This window comes from Leptopilina boulardi, unplaced genomic scaffold, assembly GCF_019393585.1.
Source record: "Leptopilina boulardi isolate dan_hultmark-lab unplaced genomic scaffold, ZJU_Lbou_2.1 LbouV2_384, whole genome shotgun sequence".
NCBI classification, from domain to species: domain Eukaryota; kingdom Metazoa; phylum Arthropoda; class Insecta; order Hymenoptera; family Figitidae; genus Leptopilina; species Leptopilina boulardi.
In genome coordinates this window covers 2,321,758-2,335,372 of record NW_026137956.1, presented here as the reverse complement: position 1 = coordinate 2,335,372, position 13,615 = coordinate 2,321,758, and the positions used below count along the sequence as shown (strand labels likewise).

The 13,615-nt window shown below is 26.7% G+C and overlaps 1 protein-coding gene across 3 annotated transcripts in view; it reads left to right on the top strand.

Moving 5' to 3' along the window:
• The window catches only part of LOC127288385 (angiopoietin-4), a 232,495-nt gene extending 219,518 nt beyond the window's left edge, over positions 1–12,977 (top strand). For all 3 annotated transcript variants that reach the window (XM_051315796.1, XM_051315795.1, XM_051315798.1), the window contains 3 exons: positions 6,475–6,618; positions 8,443–8,567; positions 12,150–12,977. In XM_051315796.1, coding sequence (XP_051171753.1) covers positions 6,475–6,618; positions 8,443–8,567; positions 12,150–12,241 — 361 coding nt within the window. In that variant the 3' untranslated portion in view covers positions 12,242–12,977. The remainder of the gene's footprint in view (positions 1–6,474; positions 6,619–8,442; positions 8,568–12,149) is intronic.
• The last annotated feature ends 638 nt before the right edge of the window (positions 12,978–13,615 follow it).

Here is a 13,615-nt window from a genome sequence, read left to right as displayed (position 1 = left end):
CTTACGTGCTATCTAAGACGCTTCGCGAGAGAAGGAACCTTACTTAAAAATAATTTTAAGTTATGTTTTATCTTTTTATCAAGATAAAAGGGATAAAAATATCACTAAACATAACCTACAATTATTTTTTGACGAAAGGTCCCTACTGTCGTGGAGCGTCATATATTTATATTTGAATTAAATAAAAATATATTTGTCACAAAGCCAAATAATACTATATTTATTTGAAAAAAAATTTTGTTTTGCAAAAAATAAAATTTCATTTGATGCAAATAGAATTTTAATTTAAATCAAATATAAAATTTTAAATAAATATTTAGCTTTAAGAGAAATATATTTCCTTTGGAATGTAACATTTGGCAATAATTAAAACTCGAAAGTTTGGAAAAGAAAAAAATTATTCCAAATTGTAAAATAATATATTTTTCTTTTTGTAAATACTGTGCTTATGGTGACTATAAAGTTGAAGAGTAAATTTTTCTTTATATCACGATGTGGCAAAGTGATGCTGTAGATCTTGTTGATTAAAAAAAAAAAAAAAAGTGGAGGAAGAAATTGAAGTGTTGTACAAATTAGTTCACGTCTCTTGCTATAAAACCATTTCGTGTGAGGAGATTCATCGTAAAGATTTGCCAATATACTTTAAAAGGTCCTTGAGAGCATCGATTACGATATATATACACCTGCCTATACCTATATATATATATATATATATACTGATTTCGAGTAATATATGTTACGCCAGAAACGTGTGCTGACAATATCACCTCATGAGTATTTCACTCTCATAAAATTTTTTTTATATATCAACGATTAATTTTTTACCTTCTATACACTTAGAGAAAAATTTGTTTAAAACAACCAAATTTTGATTGAATCAAACTAATAAATGCATTGCTGTACAGTTAAACAAACATTTGGTTGATTCAACTAAATTATTCTGTTTAATGAAACTTGTATCAGATATTTTATCAAACGCCTACGTTTATTCAAGTTTCAAGGATTTGAAAAAGGATCATCTTCCTTTCTATGTATTAAACATTCTCTTGCGTAAATAATGATTTTTAGATTACAACAGAAAACATGCGATCTCATTTTAACACCGCATCAGTGTCTATTTAATGATTTTGAAATTGAATCTCTAATTATGAAATTGACACAAAACAATGTTTTCTACATTATTATTATTATTATTAATGTATGAAGGCAATTAATATGTTAGAATTATTATATTATTTTTATTTCCGTTTAGTGTCATTTATTTGATTCAAATAAATTTTTATTTGAATTAAATAAAAAAATTTATTTACGCCAAATAAAAATAGGTTAGTAGGCTGGGGGACAAATAAACGTTTATTTAACTCAAATATATTATATTTGGTTCAACTAAAACATTTCTCTGATATCATAAACCCCGGAAAACAAGTTTCAAATGAATTCGAGCAAATTTTTTAAAAATTGGTCCGCTATTTTGGAGCCGCCATTTTGAATATTTGGAATATGATATTAGATTCGTAAATAGTGACTCCAAAGAACGTGTACGTCAGAAAAATCCAACGAAATTTTTTACTTGCCTTTATTAGAGATAAATAAAATTTATTTGAATCAAATAAAAATATATTTGTCTTAAAGTCTAATAACCTTTTATTTGTTTTAAATAAAAAATGTTATTTAGCGCTAATACAAACTTTTATTTAAACCAAATAAAATTTATTTAAACCTCTTAAAATTTATTTAAACCTCTTAAAATTTATTTAACCCCTTCGCAGTTTTTGGGGTCGCTGAATTCAAATTTGATGTCAGATTTAAACAATTCAAAATGGCGGACCCAATATGGCGGAAAAAATTTTAAATTGATTCGATTCGTTCAAAATTTGGTACTCGAGGGTTTTTGGGGCCGCTGAATCCAAATTTAATATTAGATTTAAAAAATTCAAAATGGCGGACCCAATATGGCGGAACAACTTAAAGTTGATTCGATTCGTTCAAAATTTGGTACTCGGGGGTTTTTTGGGTCGCTGAATCCAAATCTGACCTCAAATTTGGATTCAGCGACCCCAAAAACCCCCGAGTACCGAATTTTAAACGAATCGAATCAATTTAAAAAAATTTCAGCCATATTGGGTCCGCCATTATGAATGTTTTAAATCTGACATCAAATTTGGATTCATCAATCCCAAAAACCCCCGAGTACCGAATTTTGAACGAATCGAATAAATTTTTCATTTATCCGCCATATTAGGTCCGCCATTTTGAATTTTTTAAATCTGACCTCAAATTTGGATTTAGCGACCCCAAAAACCCCAAAGGAACTATTTTTATGAAAATCAAGTCAATTTTTAAATTTTTTGGACGGCATATTGGGTCCGCCATTTTGAATTTTTTAATTCTGACCTCAAATTCGGATTCAGTGACCCCGAAAACCTTAGTATACACATTGACACTCAATTCTAATTATGTTTAGTATTTTTTTTTTCTAATATGGACATATATGTCCAAAATCACAAAGATGGCACGACTGTTTTTGGACATATATAGGAGGCCATCGACAGTCAAGGGGTTAAAACAAATAAATAATATTTATTTTGGATTTCAGACAAATTTTTTTTTTATTATTTATTATAAAAAAAAAACTTTAGAATGAATTTTTCTTGGGAAAATAATGATTTATGGAGAGGTGGATTTTCTTCATTTAGTATTATTGTAATGCCAATTTGTATATATCACGACGGACATTAAGAATGCTCAAGTAAGTTTGCAAATGAATGTTTACTATAAATGAAGAGATATAATTTTTTCAAACAATCTTTTGCTTTGACTTTCTCATTACATTATAATCTCATCAAAGTCATCTCTTCACTCATAGTTAAATTAAAATTCTTCTTCAGATTAATAATCCTCTTTGTCTAAAAATATACCTTATAGTTTAACGTCTCTTGAGATTTATGATATTAAAATCAAAGCTTGTTCTATTCTCTAACAAGAATTAATTAATTAAAATTTCTTGTATTTTGTCCCTACTCCCCCAGAGAAAAGATATATTTCTTTCAGAGCCAAATAAATTTTATTTGATTTAAATAAAAATTTCCACTAATTTTTAGTCATTTTTAACTAAAACTTTAGTAAAAGAAGATATTACTAAATCAAATAGTAATATTTTACTAATTTGAATTAGTGAACGAATTAAGTAAACGAAAGAAAATACAGTTTTAATATTCAAGAAGAAATGTTAAGTAAAAATCTTTAAGTCATTATGGCTGCGTGGTCAGAGTATGCGAATCGCGTCTAAGGGTCCTAGGTTCAAACCCCCATGCGTGAGAGATTTTTCAAAATGATTCTCAAATGTTTTGTATACGGTATACATTATAATCTTAAATAGAATAAGTTACACTGAAAAAAAAAGTTTTTGTGTTTGCAACAAAATCGTCAATTTTGGTTCCTATAACGAAATTTTGCTTGGCTGAAACAAAGTCGTAGAGTCATCTCAACGAAACATTTGGTTAGGCCAAGAAAATTATTTGGTTGAACATTTTTAAATTCCAACCAAAATTTGGTTACGACAACCAAATAATTTAATTCGCTCTCAGCTCGTACCTTAAGAGAACAATTAGTTTAAATACCTCACAAAGATGGGTAGTCCAGTGGTCAGAGCTCCCGATTCGCAGTTTACAAACAGAGGTTCGATCCCAGGCGGAGATGAGATTTTTCAAAGTCCACAAATATTTCAACTGGATAAATATAAATTGAACGTTAAATTGGTAATAAATAAATAATAAAATAAATAGAAAAAATAAAAAAAAATTTGGTTGAGCTAACCAAACATTTTTGTTATGCCTATAAAAAACACTCAACCAAATTTATTGGTTGACTCAAACAGATAGTTTGTTTGTTTAAATACCAACAAAATTTTTTTGTTGGCCCAACTAAATTTTGGTTGTTTTGACTAAACATTGTTCTCAGTGTAGAAATAAAAAAATTGTAAAAACTATAATGTAAGTAAAATAAATTGCCCTCACATAATGAGGCAATTTAAAGGAAAAATTAACAAGATGATAATGAATAAAATCTCCAAAATTCAATTAGTCATAAAAAAAATTAGTACTCTCTTAATAGAGTTTATATACAATATTCTAATACCCTATAATATATAAGCAAAATGTAGTAAAAGTAGTTAAATTATTTATTCACTCATGAATAATTGAAACTGCATAAAATTATTATATCTTAACCGATAATGACTTTTTCTTAAAGGAATTTAATGCTCGTGCTAACAATAAATCATTATAAGTCATATTGAACAAACTTGACATTGAAGACAGGTGCTACTTATCTTTTAATTCAATATATATACTCCAATTATGAAATTTCCCTTAATAATGTAAATTACTTTTTAGTAATTGGAATGTGAGAAAATAATAAATAGGTGTGAGAGCTTTGGAAAGTAAAATTCATAATTTATTCAATTTTCTATAATTATAATATTGTACGCATTTTTTTTTTAATGATACTTAAGCAAAATTTTTTAATGAAATAAAAAGACAAAATTTAAAATATTCCTTATTTTTTCAGTTTTTTTATTCAAAAAAAAAATTTGAAAACCTATTATCTTATTCAAAATTTTAGAAATTGTTTTTCCTTTTTTTTTGTTTATTTTTTTTTTTATTTTAAGGAGGAATGGTACACGTTAAAAAACAATTTCTCAATTTTGAGGTTATGTTAACGTGTACTAGCTGTTATTGCTGCGCGCGACGTTTCTCATATATGATAGACAGTCAGTGATACCAACATAATTCTAGAAAGTGAGGTTATATTTACCATATTTAGTTCATGGATCATGTTGGTATCACTGACTATCATCCGAGAAACACTGAATAATAACAGCTGTTTAAAATAAAATAAAAAAAAACAATTTCTAAAATTTTGAGCAATTACGAAATTTTGATTTTTTCCTTTTGGATAATATGAAAGTTGGAAAAATGAGAAATATTTTTTACCTTCAGGTCATTTTATTTTGTGATGAACATTAAATTTAAAACTTTTGGAATATTTATCATTTTATTTTTTAAATAAACAATTGGTTTTATTTAAATTGGTAGAATTATCAAATCAGTAGGTAACATTATCTTAATATTACGGTAATATTACATGGAAAATTCGTAATATTACGGTGTAATATTACATGGAAAATTCGTAATATTACGGTGTAATATTACAATAATAATAAAATATACGCCTCAAGTTAAAATTACATGTAATATTAAGGTAATATTACAATTTAATATTGAGAGACTTTTTGTTCTTAGAAAAAAATATCGATGGTGGGAATCGAACTCTGAACCTTTCGCACATGAGTCGGAAGTATTAACCAATGAACCAACCAGATTTTTTGAAGATTTATATTATTAATTATTTTATTATATTAATTTATTTTAATTAATTAATTAATTAATTAATTATTATTATTAATTATTACAAATTCCTAGAATGGCACAGTAAAATTTTTTTCAAAAAAAAAAAATAAAATATTTGATTTCGACCACCGGATGTAAAACAGGATCAAGAAAAGTGTTTTTATTATTTTTTTTTTTTTTAAATAAAGCAAAACTGGTTGACATTAATATTATAAAGATTCAAGAGTTCTACTAGTATATATAATAATTTTATATTTATAACCAAATGCCATAGATATTTTATGGCTATTTGTTGTCTATAATGTTGTTTGCCTTTTCAATGCCGGTATCGCCAGAATGCAAATTATTTATCAACTGATCAAAAATTCTGCTCGAGTAAAGTATATATATATATATATATATATATATATATATATATATATATAAGAAGAGAATCACATTATTCATTCGAGTAGGTACTTTATATTGCAAGAATAAACTTTGCCAAACAATCGACCATTGACTAACATTGAATACGCACGTGGGTTATATTTTCTTAAATACCTAATTTTTTTCTTTTTTTTTTTAACTAAATCACTGCACACGCAGAACATTTTTTTTTCATCAAAATAAAATGAGAAAAAAATACAAATCAACAATTCACAACAAATAAATAAATAATATTATGAATAATAATAATAATATATTAATGGTATAATAAAATATAGTTATCTATGATTATATTTAATATTATTATTATTAATATTATTATTATATATAATATAAATAGAAGTTAGAGATATAGAGTAATTTGAAAATTTTTGTATTATTTGCTAATGCAAAAAATTGAGATGATTAAAATTTGATAAAAATTTATCGTATATATTTATATATATATAGGTATATTCTCCCATCTTATCGGGAACTGAATTTGAATCTGTGAATTAGAAAGTTGTTGGCCTCTCGATTAAACTTCACATCCTGTGTCAGACAAGAGGAATCTAGAATTTCACAAATTTACGAGTCGATGATTCTGAATAGACAATTTTTTTTATTACAAAAAGTGTTATCTTTGTGTGTTTAGGTATGCTCAATATTCTCATTTCAAGATCTATTCAGAGGGAGAATACTATAAATTGGAGATCGATGGTTATGAGGGAAATGCAGGAGATTCTCTAAATGATCCTTGGTATGGATCAAATAACAGTCCATTCTCTACTTACAACAGGTAAATATTTTATTTAAAGATACAAAAAAAAAAATAATTATGTTTTCTGTATTAAGATGAAATATAAAAAAAAATCGGACAAGTGCGAGTTACACTCGCACTGAAATCGAGGGTTCCGTACTCGAAGCGAACTTATTTGGTATAAAAACAAATGTTTAAAAAATATGTGTTGTATGACAACTATTATAAGTGATACAAAAAGGAACAATTTTGTAAAATTCAAGAAAATTGTTCCTCTTCGTATTACTTATATTAGTTGTCATACAACACATATTTTTTAAACATTTGTTTTTATACCAAATAAGTTCGCTTCGAGTACGGAACCCTCGATTTCAGTGCGAGTGTAACTCGCACTTGTCCGATTTTATTTTTTAAAAAATATTTTACTAAAAAAATATAAGAAACATAATTTTATTTCAACTCGCAATATTTTTATTGTATTTACATTTTAAAAATATATTGAATATTAAATTTTATCTTTCTAAGTCAAAAAGAGATAAAACTTAAGATATTGATATAAGGCTAGTAGCTGCTTGTCAAGGAAAAATCGAAAGTTATCTAAAAAATAAAATTTGTTTATTAATTCCAGAAAAATCAACTCCAATCATCCTCGCAATATTTTTTTTGTAATCTACACGTAAAAATACGTCAAAATATATAAATTTGAATCACTGTAGAAAAACTTTTTTCGTTTTTTGCGGAAAAATACATTTTTTTCTGAAATTTATCATTTTTCTTCAAAAATTTGATAAAAATTGATCATCAACTCCAATCGCGCTTACATTTTTTCCCTGTATTTTTCACGCAAAAATTGAGTTTTACAGCAAGTATGAACAGTCTGGATTGAATATTGTGTGCACTAGGGAGAATAAATCATTTTTTTCGAAATTTTTGATTTTTCCTTGACAACGCTATGTAAATTAATCCGAATCAAGTTCGCTATAATTTTCCTGTAATTTTCACGTAAAAATACGTAAGTGTGTCAAATTTGAGCTCTTTATGTCAAAAGATGTGGCCGCTAGGGGGGGGGTACATACTCATTTTTAGGTATTTTTCGTAAAAATTCATGGTTTTTCCTTGACAACGCTATGATAATCAACTCCAATCATGCTCGCTATATTTTTCTTGTAATCTACACGTAAAAATACGTTAAAATATATAAATTTAATTTCCTTTAAATAAAATTTTGTTCGTTTTTGGTGGAAAAATACATTTTTTTCCTAAAATTGTCATTTTTTCTTGAAAAACTTGATAAAAAGTTAATCATCAACTCTAATCGTGATCGCTTTTTTTCCCCTGTATTTTTCCCGTAAAAATACATTTGTATACTAAATATGATCTGTCTGGGTTGAATATTGTGTGCGCTAGGGAGAATAAATTATTTTTTTCGAAATTTTTGATTTTTCCTTGACAACGCTATGTAAATTGATCCGAATCAAGTTCGCTATAATTTTCCTGTAATTTTCACGTAAAAATACGTAAGTGTGTCAAATTTGAGTTCTTTATGTCAAAAGATGTGGCCGCTAGGGGGGGGGGGGGGTACATAGTCATTTTTAGGCATTTTTCGTAAAAATTCATGGTTTTTCCTTGACAACGCTATGTTAATCAATTCCAATCAAGTTCGCTATAATTTTCCTGTAATCTACACGCGAAAATACATATGTGTACTAATTTTCAGCCCTCCAGATAAATTTATGTGGCCGCTAGGGGGGAGGTACACGATTTCAAAAAAACCGATATTAATAGGGTTCCGAACCGAGTACGGAACCCTAAAAAAAATAAATAAAAAAAAATTTTCATTAAAAGAAAATGTATAATTTACAGGGATAATGATAGATCATCGTTAAATTGTGCCTCAATGCTGAAGGGTGGTTGGTGGTGGAAATCTTGTGGACGCGGACTGAATGGACTTTATTTAAATGATCCTCAAGACCTCACAGCTCGACAAGGTGAGAGTAGTACCACTTGATATTATGAATTCCCATAAGTATATTTATCTTTGCTTTCATTTGCGAATAATACAATATTTACTCGGTGAGTTTCTCTTTGTCGTAATGAAGAAGTCAAATTCATTTTATTTTTTAATTTACAGTTTCTGTTTAACTCAGATATTTTTTAATGTTTAAAAATTTTTTTTGTATTATATTAGAATCTGAATTTTTGTATAGACGCCCAAGTAGCACACATATAAAATTACTCGTCTTTTGAATAGTTACTCAAAACAAATTTTTTTTAAAATAAAAAATTTTTATTATCGCTAATAATATTGTACCTAATTTTAAATGTCCTTCAAACTTTTTTTTTAAAAAGTCAAAAAAAAAAAAAAATTACGGACTTAGAAAAATAATGTGAATTTTATTTTAAATCTATTATTTATTTCTAAGTTGTTTAGTGATAAATTTATTTATTGAGTGACTCCACGTCAAGTGATCGCAATGATTTTTGTTATTTTGGTAGATTTTTATGAAATAATTGATCATTTGGGTTCGTTTAAGGGTTAAAATAAGAAATCCCAAGTTATTTTGAAAAATTCAAAATATTTTTCAAAATATTGTAAAATTTAATTTTTTTTGTAATTTTTTTTTATTTTTTATAACATTCGCAAATTTTAACCAATTAGGATGAAAATTAAAAATTCATGAACATTCTCTACACCTAGATAGTACGTAAGCTTGCAGCAATCTTGCGGCAAGCTTCAAATGTCCCACCTAACCTAAGCTTGCATGGTAAGCTTACCGAAAGATTGCTGTGTAAGGTTACTGCAAGATTGCATAATAAGATTATCGCAAGCTTGCATAGTAAGCTTGCACGGTAAACTTGTTGTAAGGTTGGTGCAAGGTTATAACATATCAAAAAAAAAAAAAAAAAAAAATTACAAACAAATTTGTTTTTAAGTTGTTATTTACATTCCCAGGATTAATTTTATGATGCAGAAAAAAATTTAGATAAACTTTAAACGTATGAAACTGACTGTACCCATTTACCCAAAAATTTAGAAAATTTCATAAAAATTTGGGGTAAATGGGGACCCAAAAATTTGATTTTTTGACAAAAATCAAAAATTCAATTGAATTTCTGTTATGGGAGTCATAAGGAATAATAAACAATTTTTGTATGATTTTTGAGTCAGTTTTCTTTGAAATGCTCGACAAAATACTGAAACTGTTTGACTTTGATTTTCAAGTTTTTATGCATTGAGCGATAACTTTTTTTTATCTTACTGCCAATTGTCAAAGATAAAAGCTTGGCAATACTCAGAATATCTTGATGTAGGTGATCTGAGGTTAAAATATTGACGTTGAACTTAATTTTAAATCTGTAAATTAAGCTCCAACACCTCTTGTCCCCATTTACCTCAACTGACCCGATGCAATATTTTGAAAAATATTTTGAATTTTTCAAAAATACTTGCGATTTCTTATTTTAACCCTTAAAGGAACCCAAATTATCAATTTCATAAAAATTTATCAAAATAACTATGTAACGGATATACCTGTACACTGTTAGAAAAATCTACATTCAATTTAATACATTGTATATATGAAAAAAATATGCAATACCTACTAGAACTGAAATTTAATATACATAGTTTCATAAAATTTAATATACATTTATACATTCAATTTAAAACACTTTACATTAAATAAAACCATATATCGAATCAAAAAACGTTCCATGAGTTGATCCGATTTACGCTATCAATTTGATACTTGAGGCATTTCATATGAGAATACGGGGTCATGTATCGGATTTTTCTCAAAATTCGGTAAATTGTAGTGATAGTGGTGCTAAATAAGTGTCCAAATTTTGAATTTGAAATTTTTAATATTTTTTGAGATATTTACAATAACAAATTTGAGCAATATTTTTTTAATTTATAACTTTTTTCCTACTAAAAATAGAGAAAAATGTTGTAAATGTTTTTTACGCAGAAGATCTTAAACTTTTAGAAAAAAATTATTTTTTTAAAAAAATATTAATTTTTAAACAATTTGTTTAAAAAATAAAATTTGTTTATAACTTTTAAACATGTTCTGCCTCATTTAGAAACGCGAAAAAAATCATGAATATTGTTTAAGTCATAATAAATCGATGGTTAAATTTTTGAGATGGCATTATTTTTTGTTTTCGAGATATTAATTAATTAACTAACAAAAGTTAATAAAAAATGAAATTTTTTACGAACAAATAAAATTAGAGTACTTTTAAAAACACCATTAGAAAGCTTATCAAAATCCGCATCCAACGAGCCCTATAGGAACTATTTCTAATAAACGGGTGTTAAATTAATAATAATTAATAAAATTTATTTAAATAATTGAGCTGCCGGATCAAAGAAGGGCACATAACTAATGTAATTCAAATGGATTATGTGCCCTTCTTTGATCCGACAGCTCAATTAATAACATTTGAAGAAATGAAGATAAATCGTCAATTCTTTTTTTATTTGGCAGATCATCTAATTCTGTGTCGAAAAAATCAGTATAAATAACATTTTTAACAAATCTAAATTATTAGCACCCTACGACACAAGTCAGAGGGGGCTGCCTACCTACTCGGCATGGTATTTTTCAGTCTTTTTCTAAATAACATTTTATAATTAATTTTTGATTCTTGTTAATACTTAATATTCTTTTTTTGACACAGAATTAGATGATCTTCCAAATAAAAAAAGAATTGACGATTTATCTTCATTTCTTCAAATGTTATTAATTATTTAAATAAATTTTATTAATTATTATTGGTGTTATTTTATTAATGGTGTTTTTAAAAGTACTCTAATTTTATTTATTCGTAAAATATTTCATTTTTTATTAACTTTTGTTAGTTAATTAATTAATATTTCGAAAACAAAAAATAATGCCATCTCAAAAATTTAACCATCGATTTATTATGACTTAAACAATATTCATGATTTTTTTCGCCACGAGTTTCGCCATTCTAAATGAGGGAGAACATGTTTAAAAGTTATAAACAAATTTTATTTTTTAAACAAATTGTTTAAAAATTAATATTTTTTTTTTAAATTAAAAAAATATTGCTCAAATTTGTTATTGTAAATATCTCGAAAAATATTAAAAATTTCAAATTCAAAATTTGTACACTTATTTAGCACCACTATCACTACAATTTACCGAATTTTGAGAAAAATCCGAGACATGACCCCTTTATTCTCATATGAAATGCCTCACCTACAAGAAAACTGTGAAATTGTGATTAAGTTTTTGTTTAAAATTCTAAGCCATAATCAAACAACTAAGATATTCGTATAAAATTTGATTATTATTCACCGCAAAAATACAAAAATAATAATTGTAAAAATAAAAACAAATTTACAATATTCCATCAATAGATGCGAAAATTGCAAAAAGTGTTAAATAAATCAAAATAAAAACTTTATTGAATGTGCATGCCAGAAAGATGAAATCAACTAGAACTGATGAAATGTCTTGAATAATGTATATTTGTATTATTGCAAAAAATATAAGAATTTTAAGATCAACTTCTTTTCTTTTTGTTGTCTCTTATAGGAATTGTATGGTTCCGGTGGAGAGGGTGGGATTATACGTTAAAGAAGGCCACGATGATGATCAAACCAAAAGGTCCAGTGGCTGCTGCGTAAAAACAACATCTCATCAAGAAGAGAGAATATTGAGCGCCCTTGTTAGAATAACATTCGTATATGTAAGTATGTAATTGTAATGGATGTCGCCTGCGGCCCTTATTTTTCAAACAAGAGAAAGGAATTACAAGGTTACAAGCCAATGAGTTCGCTAACTCTGAATACTAGTTTGAAGAAATTGCAGGGTAATTTGTAAAAGAAACAGGATTTCTTCTTTGTCATCAGATTCTTTCATTCTTTCTTTTTTTTTTTTTTTTTTTTTGTTCTATCATTCCTCCCTGTATATGTCTATTGTTTTTAAGTGAATGCGTCATATTGTAAAAGTGCCTATCTATAGATTTGATAAGTACATCATATTTTTTTAGGCGACGACGAATTGTAATTATCTATGCAGATTTAGTGTATAACATTTCTCGCAATTTAATCTGCATTCCGCCATCTCACAGTATTTTAATACCGTAAGGCATGACTTTGTAGAGTGAATAATTTTTTTTTCTTGAAAAAGATATGATTTCCAGATTTTTATATAGGGTCGTGGAACATCAGCTCTTTAAATAGAAATTATTTTCTTTATTTTTCAATATTTAAATTGAAAATTAAATAACAATAATTTTCTTTGATGGATTTACTTAAGGAAGTTCTCCCCCTCCAACGTCAGTCAAATCAATGCCCATTTAAGTTTTCATTTGTATCACGTAGTACTAGCTCAACGCTTGGCAACGTTGGATTATATTTCCCCCGTTCCGTTTCGTGTCGTCTGCTATTGTTTGATTTATTTTCGTTAAATAATAATAATAATAATTTATTATTTTAAAAATCTTAATTTTTTATAAGCAAATTCAAATTATTATTCATTATTATGAATCTTTGAAGAATATACTATTATATGTATATACTACTTATATTACTTTCAAATTTCGCGCTTTTTCTATACCTAACCTACAAGACGCAACGTTGCCAAGCGTTGTGCTAAGTAATTTCTGATTGTCAAAATACGGTGTTTTTTTAGACAAAATAATTAATTGTAAGTCTCCTAAGCCAGGTCTGATCAATTTTATTAAAAGTAAGTGAACATTGGCTATTAAACTTTATGTATATAAAGTTCCAGTAATATCTTTTCGTCAGATTTTTCACAATTTGAGATTTCAGACCAAAAAATTCAATTTCCCATAAGAACCCGTGTTAAATGTGAAAAGAGAAAATTATTTATATCTTTTGTCAAAATCCACCTAGACCTCTAAAAATTTAACTACATCTTCTTTAAACCATTATCTATCAGTTTATCAAGTTTGATAATTAACTCTTCGTCATTTCTGTTTGCGAGAGAACTTCCTTAATAATCTTAAGTTTATATTTATAATGCTTTTTTCCTTT